Here is a 15,617-nt window from a genome sequence, read left to right on the forward strand (position 1 = left end):
TACTTTGAGTTAATTACATAGCGAATATTTGGATGATATTTCTCTTTTTCTTGGTATCTTAATGGCAGTCTATGTTTTTTTTTGTTTGGTTGGTTGGGTTTTTTTGCAATGCTTTGTGCTGTGTTTAAGAGTTAAGTTAGAAGGCAACAAATTTCTCAGGTTTGTGCCTTAACGCTTTGTATCAACACCTTTGAAAAATATTTTAAAGTCTTCACATGTTCTTAAATATTTTCAATCCTTTACCAATTCATTCAATGCAAGCTGATTTCATTGTATAAATATTTTGGTATTTGGTCTGCCTTAAGTATGGTTCACCTCTTTTCAGTGGCAGAAGAAATCATTGCTGAGAATAAGCAGATTCAGATTGCTACAAACCAAGAGAAACTGGTGGAGATGCAGGTTTCAAAATCTTGAGTATGTGCTTCAGAAAGAATTTGCATTTTAATGTGACTTAACTAAACTACAGATCATGATTGTAGATGAGCTAGTATGTAAGTACCTTTCTAGTCTTTAGGAAATTGGAAACGTGGTATAGTAAACAAAATAACAGCTTCATGAAATGGTGTGTAAGGAGGCTCTTCAAAAAAAATGGAAAAATACTCAGTTATCTTTACAAATTGCTCAGATCATTGCTAGGTGACATATTAAGTTTTTTTCTCCAAAATATGTTTCTTTTATAGCTGTTTGAGATCCCATGGCCAAAAAGCCCCAAGGCAGTTGAGATTTTCAGCCTTAGTGGTAAGATCTTCTACCACCCTGTCTCCAGCTCTTCTGTTTGTCACACAACTCTAGCATGATCTATCATATTTGTCCTAGAGGGAAATTTGCTATCTTCATGTGACTGAAGTGCAGTTACTTGCATTTTAAATGCTGTTGAAGTGTCTCTTACTTCCTTTAACTTTTCTTTCTGCTTATGTTCAAAAACTTGTAAATACTCTCATGCACAGTGGTGCACTATTATGCGTGCTTTATGTTGAAACACTAATATCTAACAGTTTGTTGTTCCTGATACAAGTCAGGTTTTGGTGTCTGTTGATAGTCATGTTGCTTTCCTATTCCATTTTTTATGATTCTTTTAAAATGCATATTCATGTGCTTTGTTCTGTTGGGTAAATATTTCTTGCATGTGATATCATGTTTAGCTTTCTGAATGTTGCATATCTTTTTTCTGTCAAATCTGAATGTTGCCTTTGTTTTATTTTGTTTTGTTTTCCTGAATATGCAGCTTGTGATTTTTAAAATGCTGTAACAAATAGTTATTTTATCCAGGCATGAAGAAAGCATCCTGCATAATATGCAGGATTCTATGAGGAAAAAAAAAATCCTGAGTGTATATTTTCTTTACTTTTGTTGGTCTTTTGTTGAAGGATCTTTTTTTTTCCATTCCTAGTCTCATGTACAGATAATACAAAACTATACTTTGTGTGTAGTAGGTGTCTTAAGCTTTTTTTTTTTTAACACAACTCTTACTAGATTGAGGTCATACCTGGTATAATACTACAGCAAAGAACCTATTCAGCAGGTTTGTCTTGATGATTGTTCATTTATGCTTGTATGAAAGGTTTAATCTCTTCTAAAATAAGCTTCCTGTGTGTATCTTGTAGTGTATGATGAGATCTCAAAGTTAAGTTAATATAATAATAAAATAATAATACAAACAAATAATATAATTATAATAAAAAACATATCTAATTTGAAGTTGGATTTAGAAAGAATTGGGACAGGTATTCAACAAATTTGGATGTTGAAAAACTAGAAAATTGGGTATGTATTTCAAATTGATGAAATACAGTAAAACATTCGCTTTTTCATATGTTTATGCATGTATAAATGCATAAATGTACATGCATGCATACACACTTAAATGTGACCAGTCCATTCACTTTTCTATATTGAAAAAAGGGGAAAAAAATACTGTATTTTGGGGAACTTTGTTTATATTAACAAAAAGAAAAGTTTTCTTACCAGTAATGTGCATTTCAAATGAGTTTAATCTTAAACGTGCTTTTGAAATTATGATAATTTTTAAACTTTTAAAGAGAGTTGCTGAAAATAATATCAGCATAAACTATCTACAAAAAGTAAAAAGCTAGACTTCCTATTTCTTCTGGAATCTCATCTAAACTATATATTATTTTTGTACTTTGATTTTATGCTATGAGTCAGTTGAGGTTTTTTTAGGTAGTTTATAAGTATACAGTATGATGTTGGTTATTTTTATTCACATTATTAGAAGTGAGATGCACTCATAGCTGAATAATTTGAGCAGGGTTATACATTAAAAACATCCTCTTACTGTCTCTCTAGATGAGGAGAGACACAGAAGGCGGCAGTGATTGTGGCTAGTTCTGAAGCTGGTAGACAAGTTACAGCATGACTAACTAAAATACTTCTAGGTTTGCAGACTAGGTGGGATACACAGTCTACCACACAGTGCCTGATTAACCTCTGTACTCCACACGGACGGTGTGTTGTCTTTTACCCACCTGCTGAAGTCCCTGAGCATGTTCAGTACCTGAATATGTAAAATCTACACTATTTCTGATCCTCTCAGCTACTCAGTAGCTGCATTCTTGTCTCTGTCAAGAATGTACACTTATTTTCTTCTCCTGATGATGACATCCTTTTAATTCTTCAGTGGCTGTCTATAAAAGGAAAGTTTCATGCAGATGTCTACACTGTTTTTTGAGGCCATTTACTCAATGATTGTGATATATGTTCAGTCCAAATCAAATATGAGAACATAACAGGTAGGAATTCCTGATCAAGTAATATGTCAGGATGGCATCTGATATATGCACTAGCACATCTTTGGGAGGGTTTCTAAATTCATGTGTGTAAAGAGAGCAGTTACCAACAATCAAGGAAGTAGTGTGAAAGGTCTAAAGAAGATTTATTTATTTATTTATTTATTTTTACTTGAGGGTAATGTAGATGAACAGAAGTAAGGATCATTTCTTAAAGTTATCTAAATATAATGAAGAAGACTGTGTACTCTGGAAAGTTGTGTATACAACTGTGGTAATGAAGGTGAACCGAGTGTGAAGAGCAATTCACTCAAAAGGTAAAAATGTGACGATTAGTGTAATCAGTAAATGTAGTTGATTTACTTTGATAGTCCTGTTAACACATCAGGAGCAGGAAGTCTTTGAGACACTTTTTAGTGCCAGTAGATGATTAAGTAGAAAAGAATTTAGAGATCTGACTATAGCAGAAGAACTAAATGCATTTTCCATTTCTGTGTTCACTGTGAAAAGTTAGGAAGGTTCCTGTTACAATAATCTTTAGGATTTCTTTCCTGTTAGAATAATCTTCAAAGAATCTACAGCAAACTGCAGCCTCACTAGAAGATGGTGATAAACAGAATAATAACAAATAGTGTTAGGGCTCTACAGGAATTCAAAGATGAAATACTACAAGCTTTATGGTATACTGTATAACCAAGACATTAGTTGTAATACAAAATTATTTAAAAAAAAAAAAAGGTTATAGGGGTCACTTAGGCAGGTGTGGGCTGGTGATGTAGTCTGTACTGGGCAAACTGGTGGAATATGGAAGGAAACAACAACGAAAAAATAAACTGCTGGTTAAAGAGAATACTTTTGGGGAGAGGCAACCTTTTTCCTTTTTCTGAGAAAAGGGGAACCAAGCTTCACAACTCTGTTCTTTAAAGTTTTAAAACAGCACATTTATAAGAAGAGCTGACCAATAAAGCCCAAAAGGCTGCTATAAGAGAAAAACTAGTTCTGAAGCTCTGCATAAAGTTATTAGTTTTGAACTGACTGTTCTCATTCAGAAATTAGATGCTTTGATCATAATGAATTGTCCCACAAAAATGTCAGTGTAGTAATTAGCAATTGCCAAAAACAAATTAGAATTGCTAAGAAAGGTACAGAGACAGAATAAAAATATCCTAACAATGAGGTGTAAATAGATGTCATGCCCTCACCTGGAATAACAATGTATGTTTCTGGTCTTTTCCATCTTAAGTTGGTTACAGTATACATGAGAAGAGTTAGGAAAAGAATAGTGAAAATACAGATAGGGAAACAGCATTTCCCTCCTAGGTTCTGTTATTCCTTGTTACTTGGAGTTTTCCATGTTGAAAAAGTTTAAAACAGATTTTTAACAGTTCTAATACCAGCTCTTTTCTAGGCAGCTCCACCTCACAATTCTGCAGTTTCATCAAAAAAAATATCGTAAGGGTCTGTAAAAGTAATAGTGTGAAAATCTAATGTGACAGAGCTGTCATCTATCTGGTCCAGTTCCAGCTGGTTCCTAGAAATCAGCCGAAGCTGGAAGTGGCTAGATTAGAGGAGCCAAAATCAGGTGATTTTTTTCAAAAAGCATATAGTTAATCTGCAGATGTCCTTCCTGCAAGATGTTATGAAATGTTATCACAGAATGAAAATCCACTGGGGAGAGCTAAAAATACAGACCTCACTGCTGGCTCTGGAAACCCATGAGCCACCAGTTAGAGACTGGAAGAACATTTGGAGAAGGTAGCAATGCATTTTTTCCTAGGCTATGCTTCTGGACACTGTTGGAGGTGCCAGATACACTTTGGCCTGATTCAGTACAGTAATCTTGTTCACCTGCTGCACATGTCCCACCCATGTGTATTTGAAGTCATTCTATTTCATCCATCTGTGAAGTATCCTGGAGCCATACTGCTGGAAAAATCCAGTTTGGTCAATACAAGCTCTCATTCCCTTGTGTATGGAAGATGTAAGACTTATAAATAAATAAATAATATGATGAATTTTCTAGATGGTTGTCTTTAAGATACTAGGCAAAATACTGTCATTACAATACTGTTAACTACTTACTCATACTGTTTTGCAAAGATGATGAGCACTGAAATCAGTAGAGTGGTCCATGAGTACTTTATAAATGCTCTGCTTTCAAAGTAGTAGGTCCTTGACATTTCAGTTAGATACTCATTTGGTAGACAGTTTGGAACCAAATCTATCAATAAATAGAGTGATAATATTCTCCCGGATAGGGGAAGAGTTCTCAGGAATTGTAAATTGTGAAACATTTTTCTGTTGCAGTGATGAGCGCTGATAAGGTTCTGTAAAAATAGTAATTTTTATCGGAGCATGACAAGGGAATGAAGAGAACTAGAAAAAAGTACTAGAAGAGTAGGGATTGTAGCAAGGTCTAATACTGATACGCAGGGATAGACACAATCTGAAGTTTCTTCAGGTTACACGTGTGGCCATCAAATACATTAAAAAGGGTCTGGTGCCACAATAAAATGCAGGTGGCTACATTAAACTGTATTGTAATGCATATGAAGAAACAAGAGAAATCAAAGTTTTACAGAAGGCTTAGTTTTGCTTTCATTTTTGATGCTACATTTACATTTTGAACGTTGCTTTTGCATGTTTAGAGATTTCATTTATTTGTTTTTATTCTTTTCATACTTGTTAGACTTAAGAATTTTGATCTAAAAATGAAACTTACAGATAAAAATTTTGCTAAGGAACGTTTAGAGTTAAGCAGTTCTATTGTTTCAGGGTAATCTAGAAGGAACTAATTACTAACACAACTCTAATTATTTCAGCTATTCAGATGAAAAAATAAAAGAATATTCAAATAAGCAGGCATAGTTTGCCGTGGAATGTCTCTGAGTAGGACATGGCTTCTATTTATATATGAAACAATAAATCATTAATGTTTTCAATATATATACATGTATGTATGTATATATATGTATTCATATACATGTAATAATTTAGAAGTAGGATTTTATTCCTGTTTTTAGTCTCCCTCTTTTCTGTTTAAAGTCCAGTAGGACTAAACCATTACAAGAACAACATGTCATACAAAAGGTTGAGGAAAGGAAGACTGGATGGGATTAAGAAAAGAACTGATGAGAATGCTACATAGTAAAGTAACAGTAAATGCTAATAGTAAAGTAAGTTGTTCTTCAGACACCCAGTGTTCCTTTTCTGTTTTGTTTACTCCCCATTTACTGAGATCACGTCATTAATTCAGATACTTGCGAAGTAAATATAAATCATACAATTTAAGTTAATGGATCTCTGATTATGCTGTTTGGGGAATTTTTGCAATTTTTATTTAGATCTTTCTTTATGTTTTGATGCATTTTATATAGAAATAAGAAGAAAGGCTATGGTCGCTTGTGGTTTTGAAAATTAAGCAGCATCCAGCTGTATGACCCACAATGCATCAAGTACAGCTTACCAAATTGAGGATACAGGGTGGTTATTTGTAATCTGCCGTGCCTTTGTTCCAGCTTTATTTTTTTTTTTTTATCTTTAAGATGTGACATTCACAGGACAATTCTTAAGTGCTGGACAGGCAGATCTAAGCCTAAGTCTTGGTATACACTCCCTTATAGAGAAAGAAAAAAAAATCCATGTGAGGGTCTTTGGATGGGATAGTTGTTTGAAACTATACAAAGAACAGGTCGGGCTGTTTAATGGAAGAAAGATGCTGTGCAAAGGAGCAGTGCTGAACAACATAAATACGTGACCCGTAGAGTCTTGGACTGCACTACAAAGCTTCATCAGCACAGATAAGGTGGCAGGGGTGTTGAAAATTAATAGAAACATATCTGGTGTAGCTGGAGTGACAGAATCCCTGTCATGCATGCAGAAAAAAGTGATACGAGGAAAGTGATTTTGTCAGTTCACCTTAGGTTGTTCACAAAGAGTTTGGAAGTATTTTGGCAGAAAGCCTCCACCTGTCGGCATACTTTCATTTCTGAGAGGACTGCCAGTATAATTTGCCACTATACCTATGACAGCTGAGACTGCTTGTGGCAGACAAGTTTGGAATCAGAACTTAAAAATAATGCAATTAATCAGTAATAAAAACTTCTCTTCCTAATCCTTATTTTAAAAGAATGCTAAGTTTTTATTTCGGCTGTGAATTTAGTCAGCGGAGAAAAATTTTGCTTGTTCTGACAGGTTGTGACTGGCACTTTGTGGGAAGTAAAAATAGAAATTTTTACAGTTACAGTAAGCTCTTCACTCTTATGTTTTCTAAATGTGTTACTTTAAAGCTCTGTGCTGTTTAGCTTCATATCATTTTGGTTTATGCTCGCTTGCACCTGAGCAAATGGGAGACACTGAGGAAGAATTCCAGTGGAAGCAGAAAAATAAGATGTAATAACCGGGTGATGATTCTCTCTCACATGACCCAAAGAAAAAAAAAAATGTTGTGCTCTTGGCTGTGCTTGCTACTAAACACCCTGTCATAGTGTGCGAGGTGAGTCACGACTTGTTTATTTATAGCATTGGCCAATCAACGCAGAACACTCCGAACTTCATTCAAGACAAGCAGACACTTAGGATGTGTTGTAAACATTTGCTCTCTGAGCGAGGAGCTTTTCTCCACTGCAAACAGAACAGGTTCCTGGTGTGGTGCTTCTAAAACACAAAACAGACTAGAAGATCTTTGCCTGGATTATCTAAATTGGTAGAGAGTGGGAGACGTAATTTATTTTTACGTCTGAAATGCCAGACAGTGAGGATCTGGGACAAGATGAAAGGTACTGTAAATTGATTCTGATGGCCTTTTTGTACAACATAAAATAAACCAAGGGTTCCTGTAATTAATCTGTATGATGTCCTAAGTTTTCATACTAGTTCTAAGATCAGTTTGCTATTTGTTATAACAGATCATCTAGTTCTTGAGAGCTTTGCCTCTAATGCTAATATAAGGCTTCTTAGCAGAGAATAATTGAATCTTAACATATACATAGAGGTTAAATTGCACAGGTCTTGTATAATTCTTAAACTAAATCCAAATGGAACAAAATACTGGGTGATTTCTACTTTGTCCCAGCCATGGGACAGCTTACAAGCCTCAAAATGTCAGAGAGGCAAATAGTTTATATGGAGCCGCATACTGACAGAACCATAACTCATTAGTAGGAGATAGGGCACTGTGTCCCTTTGTGGTATGCCTGTTGTTTTGAAGTTTAATTTTTATCTTAATAAAGCCAACAGCCAGGACAAGAAGAAAGTAGTTGGACCTAAAACTTCACAGCAATTTAACAAATATGGTTTTCTCAAATGTGATCTAGTATGTTCCTGTGGAAATAAATGTGCTAATTAAATTTAGCTAAGCAGATTTTAAAATGGATATTTTAAAAGCAGATGTTATTGGTGTTTTGCTATGACAGAGTTTATAATTTAGATTTCTTAAAGTCCAAACTGTCTTTCCATAGTTAAGATTTTCACTATCTTGATGCTAATTAAAATGTTGACTCCAAAACAGCATTAATAAATGCTTGATACTGGGGGAAGAAGGAAAAAAAAAAAAAGTCCTGTATGTGGAAGTAGACTTTTTTAGAGGTTAATTTAAAAGAAAGTAGTACATATAGGCAAATAGAAGAAATTGTAAGAATTAAAAGTGAGCATTCCATTATGTCTTGGGACTTGATTTCTTCTTTTTATATTTAAATTTGAACATTGTGGATGTTTTTCCAATATGTATGCGTTGTTGCAGGATGGGTGAAATACAGAAAAAAATATTTCTGGTGTCTGTTGTAGATCAGATAGAAGAGCATTGTCACCTAACTGGATGAATGTGGGTGAATGGATCCCCAGTAGCATAATTGGGTCTTCGCAAGGGTGGGGTCACCTACGCATTTCCGTTTGAAGGGATCTACGTTGTGCCCTATATATGACATAGATACAAAGTAATTGTAGCACAAGGTAGCACTTCTTTTTTCCTTTTAATGAAATGTTTACTAATTATGTGATAGCCACGGAAGTGTTAATTGCTATTCATTAAAAACTGTTTAGCCGGATCTCCAGTTTGTTAAACTGTGTATTTTTCAGTACAGGAAAACAGCAATATGTATGACATATTGAAAAAGAGGAATCAAATACAAGATTGGAGATCTTATCAACTGAGAAAAACAAAATCATAATTTTGATTTTTTTAAGTGTTTATCAGTATGCAAATGGAGGCAATTTCTATGCAAAGCATACACACTTTGTCATACATAACTTCCTTTGTTCACAATTATTTCTCTGTAACAGGTTTTGGCAGTAAAAAATGAGATAATACTAGGCCCAAAACCATTAAGAACTTCTTATTGTATGAATCAAAGCTGAAAAAGGACAAACATTTCTAAAGCAGTGACCTGAAAAATCATGATAATAAAGCCTGCTCTCCCCATTTATCATTTCTGAAACTACCTTTGAATTAACCATAGTTCCTCATCCTTTGCTATTGACAAATATGGATTGAGAAAATAGTCTAATCAAAAGGTTCTAATTTTTCTGGAATTATTTGTCTTTTTTTTTTTTGTCTTTGTGATAACAAGTAGGATATAGCTCAGGATCATGTTTACAGATGTTCTAATGAGATTTTGTAGAGGTCAGAACATTTTGGTCCAAGTTAAACAGGAAGGAATAGGAGGAGGAACTATGGGAGCTGTACTGGAGCAGTATGGGAACTGTACTACAGCAGTGCATCTTAGGGTTCCAAAAGAAGATATATTAATGTAAATGCACAGATAATGGGGTAATTTTGAGGGCACGGAGAATGAAAGAGCTATTGCTTTATATATTTTTAAAATTTTGGTAGAAGTTATAGAATCAGCTTTGCTTGCTGATTGGTTTCAGTATGCTGCAATCCTTGTACTCCTCAGATAAAACCAAATACTTCATATATCCTCTCCTCTCCCATGCTTGAAATATATAATACTATGTCACTGATGTGTATTTCAACATTATAACATCATCATTAAAGCTGTGGCATTGGTCAATAGTTTGTTATTCATACTGTGAATCTAAATATATAATAACCAAAGGAACATAGCACAAATACTTCATAGTAAGGATAGTAAAAAGGCTTAAGAGTTGTGAAGATCGGGTACCCAATCGTATCTTCTGTACTGTTTTGTCATATGATCCCAGGCAGATAAAGAACAGCAAGAAAAGATGAGGTCAGAGGTCAAGGATTGAAGTAAGGACATAAAGACAATGTTTTCCCAGTTATACACAATAGTTGGTGTAGGATAGCATAATTTATTAAAAAAAAAAAAAAAAAAAAAAAGACAATTCATGAGGAATCTTAATGATGGTCAAGAATGTATTAAAGTTTCTGTGAATGCTCAGTTCTGAAGTGGTAGAAGGCCATGGCTGTATGCGCTTAAAAGAGGTACTGAAGTGTAACTAACTGTATTAGAACAATGTCTTTGTTGTTCTAATTGCTATCATGTGCTCCTTATTGAAGAGGATGATGCACTGAACTGTTAGCCAGGAACCTTTTCTGACTTGGATAAAAATGAGAGGTAGCTGTCATTTTTAACTATATTTTAAAACGGTTATTTTAGAATTATAATCTCAGTCCATGACCTCAACCAATACATGCTTAGACTTAGAAAAACTGAGGTCCAGTTTAAAGTCGTCTGCATGTTATTTCATTACTGATTTGTAATAACGTAAGAATACTTGTTTCTGCTGCTAATGTTATTTAATAAAGTGGGAAGCCTTTGATTTCCTTTTATGACTGAATTCAATGCACAGACGTAGGCAATGGATGGCAAGCTCATGCCAGGAAGTTGCAGTAATGCAATAATGTAAATGGTCACCAGTTCATACTGTATGCATTGAAACCCACTGAAAACAATCAGAATGACATTCTTCACAGAAAGAGTTAAAACTGTAATATCCCCCAAAAAGTTATGATGTTCTTGCGGGTTAAAAGTATTCTTTGTTTGGCACTTGAAAATGCAATTTTCCTTTTTTGTGCAGCTGCTCTGCAACTCAAGGAATGCTCAGCTCATCTTTCCTAGCTGTTTGACTTTGAGAGGCCTTGAACTAGAAGTATCCCAGCTGAAGAATGTGGAAGCTGAAGAAGAAAATGAGTTGAGTTTGTGAGAAAGGGTTAAAAGTGTTGTCCTTGAGGGGAAAAAAAATGTAAAAGCTTCCATCATATGGGCAGAGTTATTTTAAACAACTTTATGCTTCTGTTGACAGAAATATAACTTCTTCACTTTTCTAAACAAAAGTAGTGTGATAGAAATGCCTCTTCTGCATGACCAGCTTCTGTCACAAATGCTGATCTGGAAGATCTTAGCACTTCTGATGTTTTAGTAAAAATAAAACAGCCCATATAGAATAGTAATTACATTGTAGAGTTTTCTATTTAGAAAACAAGTCTATAAAAGTATTGGTGCGACGCTAAAATTTAGACTCATTTTCATGCAAAGATGCGTTTAAGGAATCTATGCTGATGTAGTAAATCATGACTTTGGACTAAGCACTTGACTGTCAGATCACATTTCACATTTTGGATGACCTCAAACTGGAGTAGGTGGCATTCTTCTCAGGAGAGCTGGATGAGAGTAGTGTGGACCAAAGGAAGTATTTCCTGTGAGAGATGACCTGTCAGCTAGCTTAGAAGAGTCTGTGTAGAGAAGCAGGACAGTGGAACACCCCAAATTTTAGTAGGAGTGCATTTCTGTTTATTTAGCAGGGCACTCAGCTAAAAGCGACACATAGTAGAATACATGTATGCTGCATTGAAGAACTTGTGTACTACAGTTACCTTGGGGAAAAACACAAGTTAACCGGTTGCATCCAATCGTTAAAAAGAATATAGCTCCTTGACAAGACTTCCTAACACCTCTGATGTTATACTTGAGTATAAGAGAGAAATGCATCCTCCCCAGAATAAAATCCTAGTAGTCATTTGTTTTTGTTTTTACCTCAGGCAGCCTATAGGACAAGATGAGTTTGCCTATCGCTCTGGAGAACACTTGAGTGTTTCTCAACTCTAGTTGAAGTCCCTGGAGTGAACACTTGAGGTTTTTTTTAAGACAAGTTTTTCTGAACTAGCCATATAAGGGGGGGGAAAGGGTCTTCGTTTATATGATTGATACAGTTTAGCAGCACAGCAGTGACAAGTTGTTCACATATCAGTTGAAGAGAATAAAATACCATGATGACTTTAGTGTAATACACTGTGCAGGAAGCATATATAGTTAGGGATGAAAGGTTGCTTATATTTTATTGTGTTGATAGTCGTGTTGAGCAGTCTGCTGTGCAGTCCACTGAGAAAAAACACATCTAGCCTTGTTAAATGCTGATCGTTTAAACATATTTATTGTACAGTAATATTACCAAAAATATTAATGGTCAAGAAATAAAAAGGGACACATGTTACTGAAAGCAGTGTAAGAAGACCATTTTCTAGCTGCTAATTGTATATCTTCCCTTAAAAAAAAAAGTAACAGTAAAAAGCACAAATCTGAAGTGTCCGAAGAAGACAGATGAAATCAGAGGGAAAATAGTTTAATGTTTGAGCAGCCACGTTGCATATTATTTATATAATTCATTTAGGTCTTAGAAATAATGTATTTAAACTACAAGAGAGATGATAATCAACAGAGATTTTTTGACTGGAACATGTTAGTTACTTTCTAAGGCTGACAAACACATTCTCCAGCTTCAGTGTAAAAGGAGAATCTGTTTTATTAACTTTTTGTATTTTAGAGACACCAAGTGTGCTGAAGCTTTAGCATTGAAAGGATGTTGAGTGTGCTTGGTTAAAGGATATGTTTGCCCCAATATTACACTGAGCCTGTGCAGCACTTAGAGAGATTAGCAGTGGGAAATAAAGTGTGTATGGGTTATCTACAAGATGGAGAGATTTCTCTAAGAAAAGTGTAATGGACTTTATGTTACAAAGTGTTTAGATGAAGATCCTCATTGAAGTCTGAGAACAGTATATTCCTTGCTGCTTGTTGTGTTCCTCATTCTTTCAATTACATGTGTAATCCTTTCATGGAGTTCTTTGAAGAAAGTAGAATTCTACATGGTGCCCCAGTGATTCATTTAAATTGCAAGTTTTGTTGACTTTATTCATAACCACATGACACAAAAATAATTACTTTCATACACTTAGGTATTGTATAGGATCCAGAAGTGGCACAGGATAAAACAGAATTCTGAATATTTGCCTTTTAAATTAGACATAGGTTATTAAGACACTATGCTGTGAGCTCAGTGGTTTTTGCTACTATGTCTTTCCACATAGTACATACAGCATTCACAAATTTGGTATATTGTATTACAATAAGGCTAATCAATATTACATTATTTTCTACCACACAGTTCAGTGGTAGATTTTAGAGATCTTGTCATTTGTTCCTAATTACACTTACTGGTAAATTTGTGCTTTTTACACTATTATAGATTTTGGAGAGAGAGGGATGGTTCTTTTCATTTTGAGTATGTGATCACCTGAAATTTAAATTACAGTGGTGGGAGGGGCACATTTAGGTATCATTCACAAACTTTTTTTTTTAAATCTAAATACTGCTTTATATCCATTACTCTGTACCTTAATAATTTCAAAGATGATCTTTAAAATATATTTTTGGCATAGGTATAAAATGTTTGCTTCAAAGAAGGGTAACTGCATCATTATAATCATTCCCTTTTGCACTGTGGAACTTCCTTTTCTCTCAGGAGAGAATTGTGGAAACTCTGAAAAAGTGAAACGTTGTGTTTCAGTTTTGATAGTAGTTTACATACTCAATTTCATTTGTTCAAGCTTTATACTTAACTCCTGATTGCCTGCGAGGTTTGTCCTTAGATATCATGTCCCTTACAGCTGTGTCATTTTATCAGATGTTTATCCTCTGAAATGATAATAAACACTGCTTGGAATTAGATTTCTATAAGCTCTAGTTTTTTTTTTTGTTGTTGTTGTTGTTGTTGTTTGTTTTTTTTTTTTAATGCCAAATACAAAATAGCCACATTGCCTATATTTTGATCTACATATTTTTGGTAATTTAAGATCGAGCTCTTCCACCTTGACAAATAGATTCTAAGTTCCACTTAAAATTACAGACTCTGCACAGGTTTGCAGCGTGTGTGTTTACAGCTGGGAAATCAAGCAGGTTTAGAAGCTCTATAATTATTGCCTCCTCTGTTTATGTAGGTGCAATCCTTCAGTTGCCACATCATGTCTACTTGTGCCTGCTGCAGTTCTGAGTAGTGTATATACGTGAAGATACATATAAAACCATGTACACATAATTTAAAAAAATCCAGCTCATCACGGAGAGATCTTTAAACCAGTAACATGAGAGCTACTGACCTTTCTGAGAGAAATGTGATGGGGCTTTACTTGAACAGATGTCTAGATACAAAATGAGAGCATGACACCATCAGTCATTTTTAGAGAATGTAATGCTAGTGACTCTTCTGGCCAGCGTTTGTGACTGTGATGGGTTGAAGCATCTGGGGAGAGAGGTGTGTTTTTTTTACAGCTACTAGGTAACAGTTTACATATTTGCTCAGTTTTAGAAATGATGTAGTAGTTAGTCAGAAGGATGTGAGTAATCAATTTTCTCTCTGAATATCTTAATTTTATTGGCAGTAGCTTAAACATGGAAGTGTAGTACTTCATTTAAAACTCAGTATAAGTAATGAGAGTATAAAATGTTACCGTCTCTAAAGGGTACACAGAAAACTTTGAAGGTGTTCAGAGTTGGCTACTTACATGTGTGTCCCGTTGGCTACTTACTTAGGTGTCCCTTTGAGGAGTTCGAAAATCTATTTTGGCAGGAAGGATAGGGTTCACGTTTAAGTAATTTATTAAGGTACTGTAAGTAACATCGTGCTGAAGTACCTTATGTTCTTGATTGACTGATGTCACGGTCTTGCATTTCATGTTACACGTCTGCAACACTTCATGGATCTTTTTAGTTTTTGTCTTTAAATTTGATGACCAAAAACATGATTTTCTGGAGTGTGCTTTATTAAGTGCCCATTTGATCTAATGCAAGTTTAATATCTATCTGTTTCCAAAAGAACATGCAATAACTTCTCTACCTTTGCATACATACGACTGTACACTGTACCCCCTTCTTTCTCTCTTGCTCCCCCTTCACCAAGATCTCTGCTGCTGCCCCCTTGTTCCAGCCCTCTGCATCACACTGCCACTCAAGTGAGCTCTGGGGAAAAGGGACGAGAGGGACAGAAGTTACCAGGGCTTACAGCTGGTGGGAGATGCAAGCAACAAGAAGCTGCGTGTGCATCTGGCTGTTGCACTGAGGATTCACAAGCCAAGTTTCTTACATTTCTAGTTGCCTACGATCAGAACAAGACCTAAAAAAGACCTAAAACTGTCACTGGTGTTCCTCATAACATAAAAGTGTGGCTGTATCAGAACTGACAACAATGCATCGTGGTTTCTTGTGGCTTAATGCTACAAGAAACTGCCAAGTATTTTTTTGCGAAGCAAGCTTAATAGTGGGTTTGTATTGCTTTGAAGCCAACTTCACCTGTACAGTCCAGTCCTCCAGCTTGGTTTCTCCTTTGTTAACACACAGACCACAGAATCAAAGTATCTAGCAATACACTATATCTGAGCACTGCAGCTTCATTATCCTTTCAATTTGGCAGAAGAAAGTACTATTAACAACCAAGAGAATCAACTCCAAAGAACTTTCCCCATGCTTGTTGTTTTTCTGCATAATTTGCTTGTTTCACATGTCATTATTTAATACTCTCTGTGCCTTGTAGTATCTCCTTCTCATTGATGTACATGAAAATAGTCTGCATTATTATTGTAGCTTATGCCTTTATCCTTTTTCTTTTTTCTTTTTT

At 35.1% G+C, this 15,617-nt stretch overlaps 1 protein-coding gene across 3 annotated transcripts in view; it reads left to right on the forward strand.

Annotated features, from left to right (window-relative positions):
* The window catches only part of RETREG1 (reticulophagy regulator 1), a 64,218-nt gene that overhangs the window by 33,872 nt on the left and 14,729 nt on the right, over positions 1-15,617 (forward strand). The window contains exons 4-5 of one of the 3 annotated variants that reach the window (XM_027451633.3): positions 681-738; positions 10,749-10,861. The exons of 1 other annotated variant lie outside the window; for it this stretch is intronic. In XM_027451633.3, the coding sequence (XP_027307434.3) occupies positions 681-738; positions 10,749-10,861 (171 nt within the window). Of the gene's footprint in view, positions 1-680; positions 739-7,279; positions 7,526-10,748; positions 10,862-15,617 lie in introns of those variants that run through there. One more of the 3 variants, XM_005010722.6, reaches the window with a different exon arrangement.

Source organism: Anas platyrhynchos, chromosome 2 (assembly GCF_047663525.1).
Source record: "Anas platyrhynchos isolate ZD024472 breed Pekin duck chromosome 2, IASCAAS_PekinDuck_T2T, whole genome shotgun sequence".
NCBI classification, from domain to species: Eukaryota; Metazoa; Chordata; class Aves; order Anseriformes; family Anatidae; genus Anas; species Anas platyrhynchos.